This window comes from Emys orbicularis, chromosome 1, assembly GCF_028017835.1.
Source record: "Emys orbicularis isolate rEmyOrb1 chromosome 1, rEmyOrb1.hap1, whole genome shotgun sequence".
Classification (NCBI taxonomy): Eukaryota; Metazoa; Chordata; order Testudines; family Emydidae; genus Emys; species Emys orbicularis.
The window spans coordinates 182,203,161-182,219,459 of record NC_088683.1 but is presented as its reverse complement, the minus strand read 5'-3'; the positions used below and the strand labels follow the sequence as shown (position 1 = coordinate 182,219,459).

General features: G+C 40.2%; 1 protein-coding gene across 2 annotated transcripts in view; it reads left to right on the top strand.

Moving 5' to 3' along the window:
• CADM2 (cell adhesion molecule 2) overlaps positions 1-16,299 on the top strand; it is a 165,008-nt gene that overhangs the window by 29,569 nt on the left and 119,140 nt on the right. For both annotated transcript variants that reach the window (XM_065415870.1, XM_065415862.1), the window contains exon 4: positions 1,556-1,646. In XM_065415870.1, coding sequence (XP_065271942.1) covers positions 1,556-1,646 — 91 coding nt within the window. The remainder of the gene's footprint in view (positions 1-1,555; positions 1,647-16,299) is intronic.

The window sequence follows — 16,299 nt, the reverse complement described above, 5'->3', positions numbered from 1 at the left end:
AAGTCTATATTAGTCAGATATGTTCAGACTAATATAGGGAGCAGGATTAGGATATATAATCCAGGGAGCAGGATTAGGAGCAGCATGCATCAAATTAAGTAGGAACTGGGAACTGCAGCAGGATGTTGGAAACAGCACTTCATTGATCTGTGCAAGAACAGAACAATGTAAATTTAATTTTCTGAAAACCCCTTTACCCCCTTTATTTGGATCATTTACAAACACTCATTTAACATCTTTTTTTTTTTTTTTTTTTAATTACTTTTAATAATTTAAGAGGATTTCAGCCAGTGATGCCAGCCTTGATGTTCCTGTTTCGTTCTCTAACTCTAGTGTTCATGCCTGCTTCAGTGCCATCCTTATACCTGGAATGACCTCTCAATCCCACTGCACTTGTTTCCTCCCTCCCTCATTTAAATTCAATTCTGTGTTTCACAATTTGTTGCCATCAGAATGACTGTGATGTAGCTCTTTTGACATTGTCACCGCACTGCCAGCTCAAATAGGAATTGCAAATTGGCTCGGACAGCGCAAACTCTGGTTTGAAACTAAAAATATTTCACGATTAGCAAATATACCCTGCATCAAATGCATTAAAAAGTCACCTGAAAAACAAGTGAAAGATAACAGGAGTTATATTTGCTTATTAAGTTTGAAAATTTTCCTCAGTGTGACATTTATCGCCTAGAGAAAAATATATCCTTCAAAGAAATTTCCTGTGTGTTTGTGTGTATTACTTTTAAATTACATGATAAACTTTTAATTACATGAAAATATGTTTACAAGTCAGCTGTTAAAAGGTTTTAAAATAAAAGGCCTACTTTCAAAGGTCTGAAAACACATTTTTATGTTGCATACCTCATTGCAAAAATAGAAGGAGAGGTTATTACACTATGCAGAAATAGTATTTTAAAGTTTTTTAGGACAGATTACAGTCTTTTATATAGTAATTGTAGCAGATGTTTCAATCAAAATGATTTGCTAACTGTACTAAAAATGAGATTCTGTTTAAGGGCCTGCATTATTGCATTTCAGAAATAATATTCTGCATAATGTCTGTAACAAGGTATTTTATCTAAGAGCCTATTGTAGGTTTCTTATTATGGGTTCCAGGCTACTGCAACAATAAAAGTGTTATTCAAATGTACATTAATGCATTCAGTCCTCTAATAGCAGCATTCATATCCATCTATAAATAGACAAACAATTATATCGAGTACTTGTTATTCATCCTCAATACTTTCTTTTTGTATTTCACTTTTAATTTCCAGACCTTGGAGCACTAATACAGTGGAATTGTGTTCAATACAGCAAAATTGATTTAGTCTGGGAATATCTGTGGTTTCTAGGTTTATTAAAATTTACTTTTCCAGTTGCAGAGGTCATTTTAGTGCCATTTTCAGAATAGTGAAAACAGCTCAAGGCTTCAAATAAATGCAACTTCAACTGAAATCTAGAGTTGGCATGATGTTTTATGAACATAACAGAACATACACTTACATAATAAAGCATTTTAGTGTCCTTCAACAAATTGATTTTCTTTTCTTTTTTCTAGATACACCTTCAGTTAAAATCATATCTTCCAGTTCATGGCCAGAAGAAGGACAATCTATAGTTTTGACTTGTGAATCCAAAGGAAAACCACTGTAAGTATTTACCAAGCAATAGGTTTTTTGTTATATTCCTTATTGTGCTTTGATTGCAGACTGACTGCAAAAATCTGCTGTTTTTGTCTTTTCCTGAGTGTAAAGTGATCTCTGGTACAGAAAACTCCTTGAAGCCTGTCTTCATTAAGTGCCTGTGAAAGATTGGTCTTTTGCTTTGTCATCTATTTCAGTTTTGGGGAAGGATTCCAGCAGTGAGATTTTTTTCAGTGAAAGGTGTGCAGGATTAATCGGACACTGTTTAGATCATCGAACTGATAATAGTTGAGATAAAACATCACATGAAAAATTTTCAAATCAACATGCCTGTGAAAAAATGTACTGAACTTTCTGGCTACTTTGTCATTTACATGAAAATTGGAAATTTAATGATATATGCAAATTGGCTATCCAGTTCTATCCCAATTTAAAAAAATAAAGTGTGCATTAAGAAAACGAATTGTAGACATCTCAATTGTACTTGAAAATTGGTAACTATATCCCTTTCAACATTCTTTTTAACAGCCAACTCTGTCAGTATTGAAATTGCACAGAATCTGCTATTTTTTAAAAAAAAATCCTAAAATGCTTTCTTTGCGATTACAATAAATCTCTAAGGCTTAACCCCTGATTTAGAAAAGTAAATTCCCAGTTGAAATGTGTTTTGAGTTTAGGCATGAATGAGTAGAACTGAAATGAGATGCCTGGATATACATGTAGGTATTAAAAATATATCTTTCGTGTAACATGAAAATAATATGCTTTGAATATATTGGGGTATTTCTGGAATCACACTTTGATAATACTTACGTGCAAGATACATGCAAAAAGTCCTTTAATTCTCAAGGCGAATTCTTCCTTGGTATAACTCAATTAACTTTGTGGGTTTACTTAAAATAGGAACTTGGCCTTTGGTGTCTGGGGTCATTTAAGAGAGATTTTTTTAATAATTGTTTTGGGGTATATCTCATTTGTACAAGATATATGTTCAGGTGATCTTTCAGTGATCTTACCTGTCCTTGAATTATAGAAGAAAAAGAAAATATTTTGCCCTTCAGTCTTTAGCGGCTTTGGTGTGCAGCAGATAACTATATATCAGAAATCTTTATTGATAAAAGGAGTCACTTGTTTCACATGCCAGAAGGATAAGGCTCTTTTATTGAAGGAAGCAAATAATCTCCTCACTTTATCGGGAGATTTTCTTCCAGACTATGACTTTGCAATTACAGTGCCATTATGGATGGCATTTTATGATGGCCATAAAGAATGACATATTTTATCTTGATGCATAAACTATTATACATTTCAAATTCTTTGTATGTTATCAAGGACCTTTAGCAGACTTCAGGTAAATCCAATTTTAGAAAAAATATTGTTATAAATAACTCATTTTTATTTAAATATGCAGGGCTATATGTTCAAAATCTTTGAAACCAAATGGAGTGTTTGCATGAGTGGACTTTGTACTTATGGTGCATTTTCAAGGAAGGCATGAGTGGGACCCCAGTGGATTCAATTGTAAATTTTTGTATGTGGTGGTAGGGATGAATTAGGAGGGTAGCCAAGGAAAAGTCCACACCATGGAATTATCAAAGGAGGGAGCCTGTATGCAAGTGGGCTTTGGGTTACAAATGATTTGTGCTATTAATTGCATCTCTAATTGTCCATGCCATGGAAACTACCAACACCAGCTTCTGCTGTGTTGCCTCATTAGATCAGCCATTTTATACGCAGCAGCCAGTGCTAAACAGGTAGCCATCTGGGAAAAAACACCTGTAACTACTTGGCATGATAATAGCAGCATCATTGTGGCTACCTTTATACTCAGAATGGGAAAGGAAAGAGGAGAGGTCCATAGAGCCCATCTGTGTCACAGGGTTTGTAGCTAATGAATTAGTAAAGGTAAGGGGAGGAAGAGAATGAAGTCCATGAGCCCTGTGCACAGTACAGAGCCCAACCATATCCCCCAATGGGATTTACAGGCCATAGCTTAGCTTCCTCAATATGCCACAACTTTGTGTGGTAGTTAAAATACTCCACTCTACTTTCTCTGTGGTATCTATTGTACAGTCAGTCATGTAAATCTATTGAGACTAGAGCCGGGGTAGGGCTAGGGCTGCACACAGGGATGCTAACGTGTGGTTGGAGATCATTGTGGGGGAAGGGGTCAAGGAGCAGTGTAGATGTGATTACATGCATAACCTTGAGAACTGCTGCAAACTAGCGCCATCCCAAAGGGGGCAGGGAGAATAAGGGCGAAAATGGGATCATGGCCCTGTCTGTTCGCCCCTCTCATTGACAAGCAATTCTGAGTCAAACTGAGAGGGTTCACGCTGCACCTTTCCAAACTTGGTAGAGCTGCCACTTGAGCGTATTCTTCCCCAGAGGAATTCTGCCAAAGTCAGCCAGAATTCTTCCAGGGGCTGCTTCCACTGCATTGTGACCTGTCTTCACATCCTGCAATGTGAGCCATGGGGGCTTAAACCCACAATAGGAACCTTTTGTTTTAAACAAGTAAATAAAGCAAAGGAAAGCTTTGGATTTAGACGTGTTTTGTACCATGGTTCTGGGCATGGTGAGTGGAGCATTTTGGTACTGTGGGAGAAGCATGTGTCTTTGTTCATTTTATTGCCAATGTGCAACAAGGTCCTGGGGCTCCAATTTAAAAGAAAAGGTTGGAAAATGCTGTCCTAAATGCTATACATATGGATAATATGAAGTTTTCAAATTTCTCTCTCCACTGGTAAAAAGGTTACATCAAAGTAAAGAAAAAGTGTCCAATCTGTGTACCTCAGAGGCTGTTCTAAAACAGATCATGTTGTACATTTAATTCTCTAGGAAAATGTACCTCATTTTCTGCTAAAATGGACAACTTTGAAAAGACAAATGACACTACGCTTCTCTATGTAATGTGTAGTTCAAAATATAGGGGGAGCAAGATGCCTCAATTTTAATTTGCATTTCATTTGAACTAAGGCATGGGAATTACAGAATATCATTGTATGCTGTATTCGGGAGTAAAATAGATGTTTCCACTAACTTCTTAAGCACTTTGGTATTACTCCAATGGGCAAAATTCTGCCCTCATGGAGGATAAATTCATGGAAGATCGGTCTACCTATTAGCCAGGATGGGCAGGAAGAGTGTCCCTATCCTCTGTTTGCCAGAAGCTGGGAATGAGCAACAGGGGATGGATCATTTGGTGATTACCTGTTCTGTTCATTCCCTCTGGGGCACCTGACACTGGCCACTGTTAGAAGACAGGATACTGGGCTAGATGCATCTTTGGTCTGACCCAGTAGGGCCATTCTTATGTTCTTATGTTCTCATAAAAATGACCACATCAGAAATATCTCTTTATTTTAAAGAATAGAACAGTATAACTATCAAGATATAGCAGATTTTCCCCTCCAAGCATATACATATTTTCAACATTTTTCTTCAGTCTTCTTTGCCTCTAGACCCAGGCTGGTCTGTAGGAAAATGGAGAGAGATGCTATAATTAGAAATGTGCAATATCAAGTTTGTCCCACAAAATGCAGCTCTTTCAACTCTAAATGAGGCATGCTGCATGATAATCAGATGATATTACAAACCCATTCACCTATGACAATCAATCCCTGGAAAATAATAATGTGCTCTTCATACAACAAGTACAAGAGTTCTTTGTATAGAAGAGTTCTTTGTATTCATTCTGATGGGGGTGGGGAAATAATATACCAGATATGTACAGCCCTGTGCTACTTTCTCCTCATCCTCTGACATTGCTGTGTGTGGTTTTCTCTCCCCACCATCATCAGTAGAAACAAAAGTTATGGTCAGCAGTAGCTTTTGTTTGACAGGAGTCAGAATAGAATTAGTTTGCTTGTTACACAGGTCTTTTTCAGTAGTAGCATCTCGTTTGACTGATGGTGATGTGGCAGACAGGGTTTCTTTTTTCATAGATTCATAGATTCTAGGACTGGAAGGGACCTCGAGAGGTCATTGAGTCCAGTCCCCTGCCCGCATGGCAGGACCATTTTAAGCAAATGCTGGGGTGATGTCTTGTCTCAGGTTGCAGTTGGTTACAGTGTCTGTCTTGTCATTGTGGATCCTACTGTTGATTTGCTTTGAGTGTGAGGACTTCATGGCTATTTTTGAAAAATATTGCTGTATTTTGCAGTTCTGGACTAAAACATTTTGCTAGTTTTTTTGTCTGTCGAATGGCTGTGTAACTTGGACCAAGACCAAGTTAGTGCACTTGATACAACTATTAAAGAATATGCTTCCCTGTTTCTGGAGAGACCATTGTACTTTTCCATCCATACTGAAACTTATCACTTTCCTTTTCAGTCCTCAGAGTTCCTTTTCTCTTCTTCTTGACCCTGGGTGGATTCCCAGGCAGCTAACAGGCTATAGCAATTTTCCACTTTTCAGACTACACCCGCCTAATATATCTAAAGAATCATAATATTTAAATACATTTGTTTCAAATGTCTCTCTTGCAGGTTAGTGTAATTTTATCTAAATCTGTGTTAGACAATTGTTCAGAGAAGGCTATCTGACTACCCTACAGAAATATTGCACTCAAACAGTCTTCCAGCAGAACTCTTCTGTAATGTCCAATGTAGATTTCCTTCCTATTACATCCAGGCCTATATATCAACAGTAGGGCCCACCAGTATTCCCATATATTAAACAAATATTCATAGTTTGGTATTTTTTAAGGTTGGGGGAAAAAGTAAAAGAATTTAAATCAGAATACTGATGAGTTCTATTGTCTGTATTGTCAGAAGATTGAAGAAGCAACATTTTGCTTGTTACCCCAAGTTATACCTTCTAGTCACCATTTTGTCTTTCAGAACAATAGGTTCTGATGGCTAAAGACTGACATAAAGCTGAATTCAAAATTGCACCCGACTGTATATCAAGCGTTTGAGAATAAAGTGCATTATAATGCAAAAAGATAAATATTTAGTATTCTTAGCCAGCACTTTCACCAAGGAGTGCATGAAATGTGTTTTCTAATTAGGTGAGGGCAAAGTCTCAGCATAGATTTGAAATAAATCTCAAAAATTAATACATTAATAATTATTTAGTAATGGTTATTATTTAGGGCTGTATCTTGCTAACAGGTGTGCAAAGGACAAAGAGGGTGTTGAAAGTCTTAACACCATGGAAGCAGCAGGGAAGAATCTTTCCACAGAGCTTAAGAGAGCACTAATATAGTAATGATATCGCTCCCATTGACTTCAGGGGAGCCATACACCTAGGTCCCCAAAAGGCTGTTTCAGGGCATATTTAACCACCCTCTGCCAGCCAGCATATGGGCGGTGGTGATCAGCAGGATTAGCTGGCAGCAGGCGAACACTGTTCAGGCCAAGAGGAACAGGAAAGTGTGCTCCCTGACCTGTTGTGAGGACTCCTGCAATGGCTAACAGATGTCTGTAGCAGAGGACATACTAGGCACTGTCTCTGCCCTAGCCAGAGTAGAGTTTAGCTCTTAACCTTTATGGAAATGCAAATTGAAAGGAAATTGGGGAATGTTTTTTTTCTGACAAGAATAGATAAATCTCTATACTCCTTATCAAGCTGATGTGGACTGAAGTTTAAAAATCTATCTGAGCAATAATGCTTTTGATATAGAATTCAAGACTGAAAAGCCATAGAATCTTTGTTTCAGAAGAAGCCCTATATACACTCCCTTACGTAACACTATAGCATCATTCATCAAACTATCTGAAATGGTGGGGAGAGAGCAGAATCAGTGAGGCACACTATTGTTGTAAATGCCCAATAATACAAAATACAGCTGTGACAGATATGGCAATTTCCTGAAAGATCCTTGAAAGACCTTATTATATTAAGTTTTTATGTACTATTGTGGACTGGGATTGCATGTAACCTGTCTAGGTGGGGAGATGAGACAGATGTGAGATCTGGGGGTTCAAAAGTATACATGGGAAATGTGCCATATACATTTTGGACTTTGGGGGCAATAAGTGTTTAGTGGCGTTCCTAGGGAGAGGTTAATGCACATTCCTGAAGTGGGTTATGCAAAAATCCAGTCTTTTGAAGCTATGTCCTGAGCAGTGGGTCATTGTCTGCTGATTACCTGTTACAGAGGCCAAAATCAAAGGTCTGAATTGTATGAAAAAATGGCTCTTCTGCCCAGTCTTTGTTCTGGTTCTAAAACTGATACGAATTTGTAACCACGGGGAAAACCCAGTTGTGGGTTTTGAAGAACTAAAATGTACCAGAACCCTAGGTTGGAGTTGGGGGTGACCTCTGGTAAGCTTTTTAGCATGTGTTTAGGTTCTTTTATTGGTTTAATATGTTTGCCTTTATCTTAAAAATAAATGTGCTTGCTTAGAAAGAGTTATGTGGTAGCTTATAACTTTAGGCTATACACTGATCATACCTCTTGGAGAGAAAGCAAAGAGCAGGCGCTGGCCTTTTAGGCAGTCTGGCTTGCTGGGGATTTTTCAGTGTAAGGCAGGGAGTTGGACAGCAGTGGTGCAAGTAGGACAGCATGGTCAAGTATGCTGTACCATTAAGATATTTATTGCCAGTATGCCATGCTATAAAGTCATAGGAGCAGAACGTGGGCTGCCGGGTGGCCCCATGCTGGCAGCTCCTCCGGTGCGGCTGTACTGTCCTCAGCCCCGCCGCCAGCCCTTCCACACAGCTGTGTCTTCTGTTTGAGGTCTGTACAGCCCTGCTATAAGATAGGGCTGGGGAAGGTAGGGCGTCGGACGAGCTGGTGGCGTGGGGACTCCTGGTAGCCCCACATTCTGCTCCTTTCACCGCTGTGGTTCCGGAGAGCTCTGCGGTTCAGAAATCTGTATCTGGCACAGTGAGAAGATAGAGGTCCCCCCCCCCACCCCGTAACGTGGGATAGGGAGGGGACGGGCAGAGCGCAGGGGTCCTGGGCTGGGGGTGGGGTGGAGTGGAGTGGAGTCATGTGTGGGGGTCACGTGAAGAGGTCGTGTGCCCCCCACCTTTAGCTGGTGCTTCCCCTTTGTGTCCCTCCCATGAGTTCCCTGTGCGCTGCGTACCGGTAAGAAATAAATTCTACTTGAACCACTGCTGGACAGCCTTAATATCCCCAGTCATGAGGAAGAGAGATGTGGATCTCTACCCTGGAGAGGTGATGGCTGAGGAACCCTTAAGTGGATGCACTCGGGGGACCACAGAGGCGGGAAATACAGGGGCAGTTTCCCTGAAACTGATAGCAGCCATGTCAGCAACAGGGTAATAAAAGTTTGTCGAATCTTAATAAACAGGGGAGACCACATAACCAAATGAACTTGCTTTGTATCGGGGGGGGGGGGGGAACATGTATAAGCTATGTTTTATGGTATTAGCAAAATGTATTAGATTAATAGAAAGTTGAAGACGAAGACAGGCCTTTCTATTTTAATACTTATTTCTGGAAGGCATGCTGAAATGAGACATACACTCTGATTCCTTTGGAATGGCTGATGCAAAGAAACTTTAAGATTTATTGCAATAATAATGTGAGTGGATATACTATATCCCCTAGTGGGCCCAGTGTGGTTGGGTGTGTGACCTGGGAAGGACACCACAGGGTTGCCAGCTCAGGAAGGAAAAGTACATGAACATAGCTAAGAGTCACGTGGGGCTCATTAGCCTGCAAACCAGGGCCGGCTCCAGGGGTTTGGCCGACCCAAGCAGCCAAAAAGAAAAAAAAAAAAGCCACGATCGCGATCTGCGGCGGCAATTCGGCGGAAGGTCCTTCGCTCTGAGCGGGAGTGAGGGACCGTCTGCCAAATTGCCGCCCAATAGCTGGACCTGCCGCCCCTCTCCAGAGTGGCCGCCCCCAGCACCTGCTTGCCAAGCTGGTGCCTGGAGCCAGCCCTGCTGCAAACAACCCAGCCTGGAGTGGATATAAGATTCAGCAAGGGACTTGCTGGAAGTGACTGGATTCCTTTGCACCGGCAGATATGATTGTAGCCAAGCAGTCAAGCTAGGAGAAGTTAGTTGCTTTTGAAGACCGGACTCTGGGTTTTCTGTTTATCCCTTTGTGAAGAAAGGAGTGATAGAATTCTGTTTTCAGTGTCTTGAGGAAGAAACAGACTTAGTTTGTTCTGATGCGTTGCCAGCCTGATCCCTCTCTTTTGTAGAAATGAAGGCATTGAAGACTGAGTTTAATTTGGCAGGGCTCCTGAAGATTTAATCCTGACCCTGAAGAAAGGTTTAGCTGGACTTCTTAAAGGGTCAGAAATCCAGGTGAGGAAGGAAATAATTTTGTAAGTTAGACAGTAAGGAGATTGTAGTAATGCTTGTTTCACAAACTGTCTTTTGTCTTGGTCCCCAGAGTGGAATTCACGGGCATAGAATAGGCAGGAGCAACCTTTTCCCCTCAGCATTGTTATTCCTTCAGAAACAACTTTTTTCAAACTGAAGAAACTCAGAGCCTCAGATTAGGTGTTCTGGGGTAGCAGTTGAATTTTTCCCATTTCCCCCCCTTTCCTTTGTAAAGCGATACATGTCTGGGAGAGATTTGCCTGCTATTCCAGGAAGGATTGAAGACTGTTTGTGCACAAAAGCTAGAATCAAACTTTCAAAAAGGATCCCTGCCTCATTCAGTGAATGAGTAGTTATTCAGTATTTCTCTTTATCCTGCACAATCAATGTATGGCCCCAGGCCTTATTTACTGGGCACCATCCAAACCCTGCACTGACTGTATCCCCCAGTGGCCCAATATGGTTGTGTGTGGCACCTGGGAAGGACACCACAGGGCTGCAAGCTCAGGAAGGAAACGTACATGAACATAGCTAAGAGTCACCCGGGGCTCATTAGCCTGCAAACAACCCAGCTTGGAGTGGATATAAAATTCAGCAAGGAAGTGCATATGCTAGAAGTGACAAGACTGTAGAAAGGATTCCTTTACACCAGCAAATATGACTGATTTCCTCCTGGGTGGGTCAATGGTGCTCTCATCATAGTGTCCATCCATCATACATTAATGAATTTATCTTCCCAACATATCAGAGATTAGGTGGTACCAGTAGCTGAAAGCCCATACTGTTATAAGGGTGTAATTTGTAAAGTCATATGTGTAGAAAGGCCAAAAATGCCTGAGAACTTAAAAATTGGGTAGTAACAGGCCATGAATCCCAGTGATGATTAAACTTTGTGCTATTCTGAACAAAAAAAGTTCTCAGCCATGCTTATAGCCGTTTCCATCATTTCACACTGACTCCACAGACATGCTAGTGTAACCCATGCCAGCTTGGTATGGCACTCTGTTCCCCTCTAGTAGCACCTAATAGACCAGCCAGAGGTTGATGAACCTGCCACAGCCTTGGCTAAAAGAAGGTCTTTTAGCTCAGGAGTTACCAAACTGGTTTGTGTACCGTGAGGGTATGCGAGACATCTCGGGGGGGAGGGAGGTTCAGTTCGGGCTTCACAGGTTCAGTTGCCCAGCAACTGTCCAGTCTAACTGAGCTCAGAATTTAGTCCAGGTTTGTGTTTTTATTTTTGGTTGTATATGTTGCACTATAACTATATCTGCACGTAACAATATACACAAAGTATCAGTGATGAGAAGGGTAGGGGGATGCAGGCAGCTGCTAGATCAGGAAGGGGGTAAGAAAAGTTTGGGAACCTCTATTTTAGTTCATGTAGTAGACAGTAGAGGCTCATACATTGAGCTTCAGAGGTCACAGGTTTGATCACAGCTGCCAATGACAGGAATCTGTTGGCATTACACTAGGCTTCAGTGTGACACACCGTGTGACAATCCTGGAATCTTATTATATAGTTAATCATACATTTAGGGTAGTTTCTGTGTCTTCATGTGTGTTTGTAATGCATGTAGAAGGAGCCACAATACAGATTGGGCCCTTTGGCCGCTACTGCAATATAAATGCATTATATGGAAAATTGGATGGGTTTTTATCCATATCCTGGCTGAAATATTGCTCCAATAAAAACAAATGTGGTACCAAGATTTTTTTCCTCCACAGCCTTACTTGTAGCTGTCTCATAAGAGAATCTAAATAATAATCCTAAATTTGCCAATATTTCCAAGTTTGCCTGGAAAGAAGCCACCTTAAATTGGAAGAAAAATCCTAATTGAAAGAAAAGAGGGGTGAGTCTTGGATTTTTTTTAACTTTTTGTCTACCTTCAATTAAGAGCTGAGGTGGATGCATTTAAACTTTGAAATCAGCCGTGGATTGAAACAGAACAAAATATATGCCCAGAAGACACATTTGGACATCTGTTATGACATAAAATGTGGAGAGGTCTAAGCAGGTATATAATAATCAAATAACTTGTTTTGCAAACATGGGATTTTTTGCTCACTTCCCCATATGTTGTCCCACAATAAGTTCCCTTTATACATTTCAACCTTATGGACAGATTAATAAAATTCATGAAATCCAATAAAGACAAGTGCAAAATACTTCACTCAGGAAAAATCTAATGCACAGCTACAAAATGGGTAATAACTGGCTAGGTGGTAGTATTGCTGAAAAGTCTCTGGAGGTTATAGTGGATCACATATTGACTATGAGTGAAAAGGGCTAATATCCTTCTCGGGTGTATTAACAGGAATGTCATATGTAAAATACAGGCGGTAATTGTCCCTCTCTACTCAGCACTAGTGCGGCCTTGGCTGGAGTACTGAGTTCAATCCTCGACACCACACTTTAGGAGAGATGTGGACAAATTGAGTCCAGAGGAAAACAACACAAATCATAAAAGGTTTAGAAAACCAGACCTGCAAGGAAAGGTTTAAAAAAAAAAAAACAGTCCTGAGAAAAGGAGACTAAGGGAGGACCTGATAACATTCTTCAGATATGTTAAGCATTGAAAGAGGATGGTGATCAATTGTTCTCCAAGTCCACTTAAGGTAGGACAAGAAGATAATGGGTTTAATCTGCAGCAAGGGAGGTTGAGGTTAGATATTAGGAAAAAACTGTCCAATGGCAAGTGTAATTAAGCGCTTGAATAGGCTTCCAAGGGAAGTTGTGGAAACCCATCACTAGAGGTTTTCAAGAGCAGGTTGGACAAACACCTATCAGGGATGGTCTAAGTTTCCTTTGTCCTGCCTCAGTGCAGGGGGCTGGACTTGAACACTTCTCAAGGTCCCCTCCAGCCCTATGTTTCTGATTCTCTAACCACACAACTTCACAGTTCAATCACATATTTAGCCTTTTCAACCACACACACAGCACCATGTCCATGTAAATAAAAAAGAAAACCCTTCCATAACTTCCCACTGCACTATAATTTTCCCCCTGGGAGAGGTTGGAAGAGAGAATGAACTACTGGAAGGCACCCTAATACTACAAGTATGAGGGCAGTATTAGAGTCTATGTAAAACAGACATGTTCTAAGTGCTTTTTTAACTATTATTTTCAAGGAGCCGCATTTTAATGACCTGTACTACCTTTATTTATAGTGTATGCTCCATCATTTTCAACTAAATGTTCTTATGGAACTTATGGAAGTCTCACCTGAACATGCAGAACCAAGATTATGACTCTTATGAGGAAATAGGCTTGGTGAACCTTTCCTGATAGACAATTGATCTTTGTAATAAAATGCCAATTATGTTGAAGGATCATGTAAGTGTTCAGTTTGTAACCTTACGCACCAATATTACAGTGACTTTAAGATTCCAGTATGGGAATATATTAGTATATACATAGATCAATATATTAAAACAAAGGTAACATTTCTACTGAGGTATAAACCTGTATTTTAACATATTACATTTCAAATTGTGGTTATTTTTGCTATCTGTGAGTCTGCATCTTCATTTTACAATTGGGAATTTTTTATTTGTGTAATTATTAACAGCGTAGGGAAATTGATGCAATAAAAGTATGGCATGCAAGATGAAACAGATGGGAGCATTAGTGCCCATTTAAATATTACGCTTTACAATAAAATCTACTGCAGTTCTTGAGAACTTCCCCTCTCATGTTCTGCGGTGTTTACTCATACAATGGTGCAGAAATTACAGTGTGAAAAACAACTAAATGCAGCATTTTTAGTGCTCATTAAATCCCCTTTTATTGTGTATGCCTTTTAAAATAATTCTCCTCTTTGCTCCTGGCTGGTATGCCTGGCAAAAAAGAAGCTGACAGAGATTGTCTGCAGTGTTAAACAGACTTAAAAACAAATCAATAGAAAAAAATAATATAGAAAAATGTAAAATATTGAGACACATTCTAACTTTAGGCTGCATTCAAGTTGGAGTATGTGAAACAAAATATAGTCAGTATTTAGGGGGGCAGGCAATCTTTTAGATGTAATTTTTATTAAGAATATTTCAAATCCATTATCATTACAGTTACAATTACTGTCTTAAATCAGTAGTTAATAGCATAACCTAAAAACATAATCTAAGCAAACATATCTGTTCATAGAAATCTGTTGGTGTATATCATACCATTCTGCAGAAACACCTGCATCCTTGACATTGCAGAATTTTAGCCTCCTTATGCAGTATAGGGGGATAAAGTATATCCTCTGTACAGTGAACTTAGTCTGACCCACCTAACTCGCAGATTTGGAGCACTGTGAATTTGGACAGACCATTAAAGATTGTATTCCCCATCTCTCCTCCAGCCTTCATGGCAGCACAGTTTCCCCGGAAACTGCAAATGCTACAGAGTAGCAGTGATGGATGCAGTCTTTCTATGTGGATGAAAACATGCATCAAAAGGAAAATACAAAGATGGAAGGATAGAGCAAAAAGATTAGGATTCTTTAACATGTTTAGTATGTTTAGAGCACTTCTGTACTCCTCTTCAATGCAAGAAAAGTCCCATTCATGTGCCTGCATTTTTTAAAATGTATCTTCAAATGTTACAGAAACACTGTTTCAGAGTGCAAGACACTCTGCTTTAAAGAATTCTTTACAATGTTATTGGCAATATTCTTATCCCTTTCCCTGTGAAACCAGGAGCCTTTGACCTAGTCTATGCTGGCAGTGGCATGTGGTGTATGTGTAGCTACTTTGTGGCAATGAAAGGTAGACTGTGTGCGCACTCACTGTGGTGTGTAGCTATGAGTGACAGTGAAAGACTCCAACAAAAGGCCTCCCTGCTGCCAGACCCTTTCCCTGCTGCCTCCCCCCTGCTGGAGCCTTTCTCTGCTGCTGGAGTCCTTCACTGCAGTGAGGAAAGGCTCCATCAGTAGGGACGCAGCGGGGCATTACATGGCTAAAAATAGCAGCATAAACATGTGAGATACTGCTAGGGCATGTAGAGAGGCCTGGAGGGTATATGTCCTAGGGTTCTGGCATGTAGGGCACTGTACTCTTCTTGCCTAATCAGTGCCTCACTGTCTATAATGCTATTTATATTCATGCTAGCTGGGCATGCAGTGTCTGTACTCTGTACGCTGGTGTAAGTATAGACCTACCCTTAGTTACCATAGGCAATATTGCTCCTTCTTACAGGAAAACCTAAGGAAGGGGATTTAAGAGGCAATGAAGGCCCACTCACAAACCCAAAGGTATCTGTAGCTGCTCACTGCCCTTCTGCAGTTCTCCTGTCCCTGCAGATACTGCCAGAGACACCTCTGGACACAGCAATTTAACCAGATCACTTAAAAATGCCATTACACTTCATAAAAACATAAGAACAGCCATACTGGGTCAGACCAGTGGTCCATCTGGCCCAGTATCCTGTCTTCTGACAGTGGCCATTTGCAGATGCTTCAGAGGGAACGAACAGAAAAGGGCAATTTATCAAGTGAGCCATCCCCTGTCATCCAGTCCCAGCTTCTGACAGACAGAGGTTTAGGAACACCCAGAGCATAGGGTTGTGTTCCTGACCATCTTGGCTAATAGCAATTGAGGGACCTAACATCCATGAACTTGTCTAATTCTTTTTTGAACTCTGTTATACTTTTCACCTTCATGACCTCTCTGGAAATAAGTTCCACAGGTTGACCGTGCATTGTGTGAAGAAGTACTTCCTTACTTTGTTTTAAATCTTCGGCCTATTCATTTCATTACATAACTCCTGGTTTTTGTGTTGTGTGAAAGGGGTAAACAACATTTCCTTATTCACTGTCTCTATATTATTCATGCTTTTATGGACCTTAATCTTTGCATCGGTCTTAACAGCTGAGGATGTGAGGGAGATTCCCAACCCTGAGCCATTCTTTTTAGGTAACAAATCTGAGGAACTGTCTCAGATTGAGGTGTCATTAGAGGAGGTTTTAGAAAAAAATGATTGATTAAATAGTAATAAGTCACCAGGACTAGATGGTATTCACCCAAGAGTTCTGAAGGAACTCAAATGTGAAATTGTAGAACTACTAACTGTGGTTTGTAACCTATCATTTAAATCAGCTTCTGTACCAAATGACTGGAGGATAGCTAATGTGACACAATTTTTTTTTAAAAAGGTCTCCAGAGGTGATCCTGGCAATTATAGGCTGGTAAGCTGTACTTCAGTACTGGGCAAACATTGCAGAGTTTTAGCCTCCTTATGCAGTATAGGGGGATAAAGTATGTACAGTGAACTTAGTCTGAACCAACTGGTTGAAACTATAGTAAAGAACAGAATTGTCAGACACATAGATTAACATAATTTGTTGGAGAAGAGTTAACATGGTTTTTGTAAAGGGAAATCATGCCTCACGAATCCACTAGAATTCTTTGAGGGGGTCAACAAGCA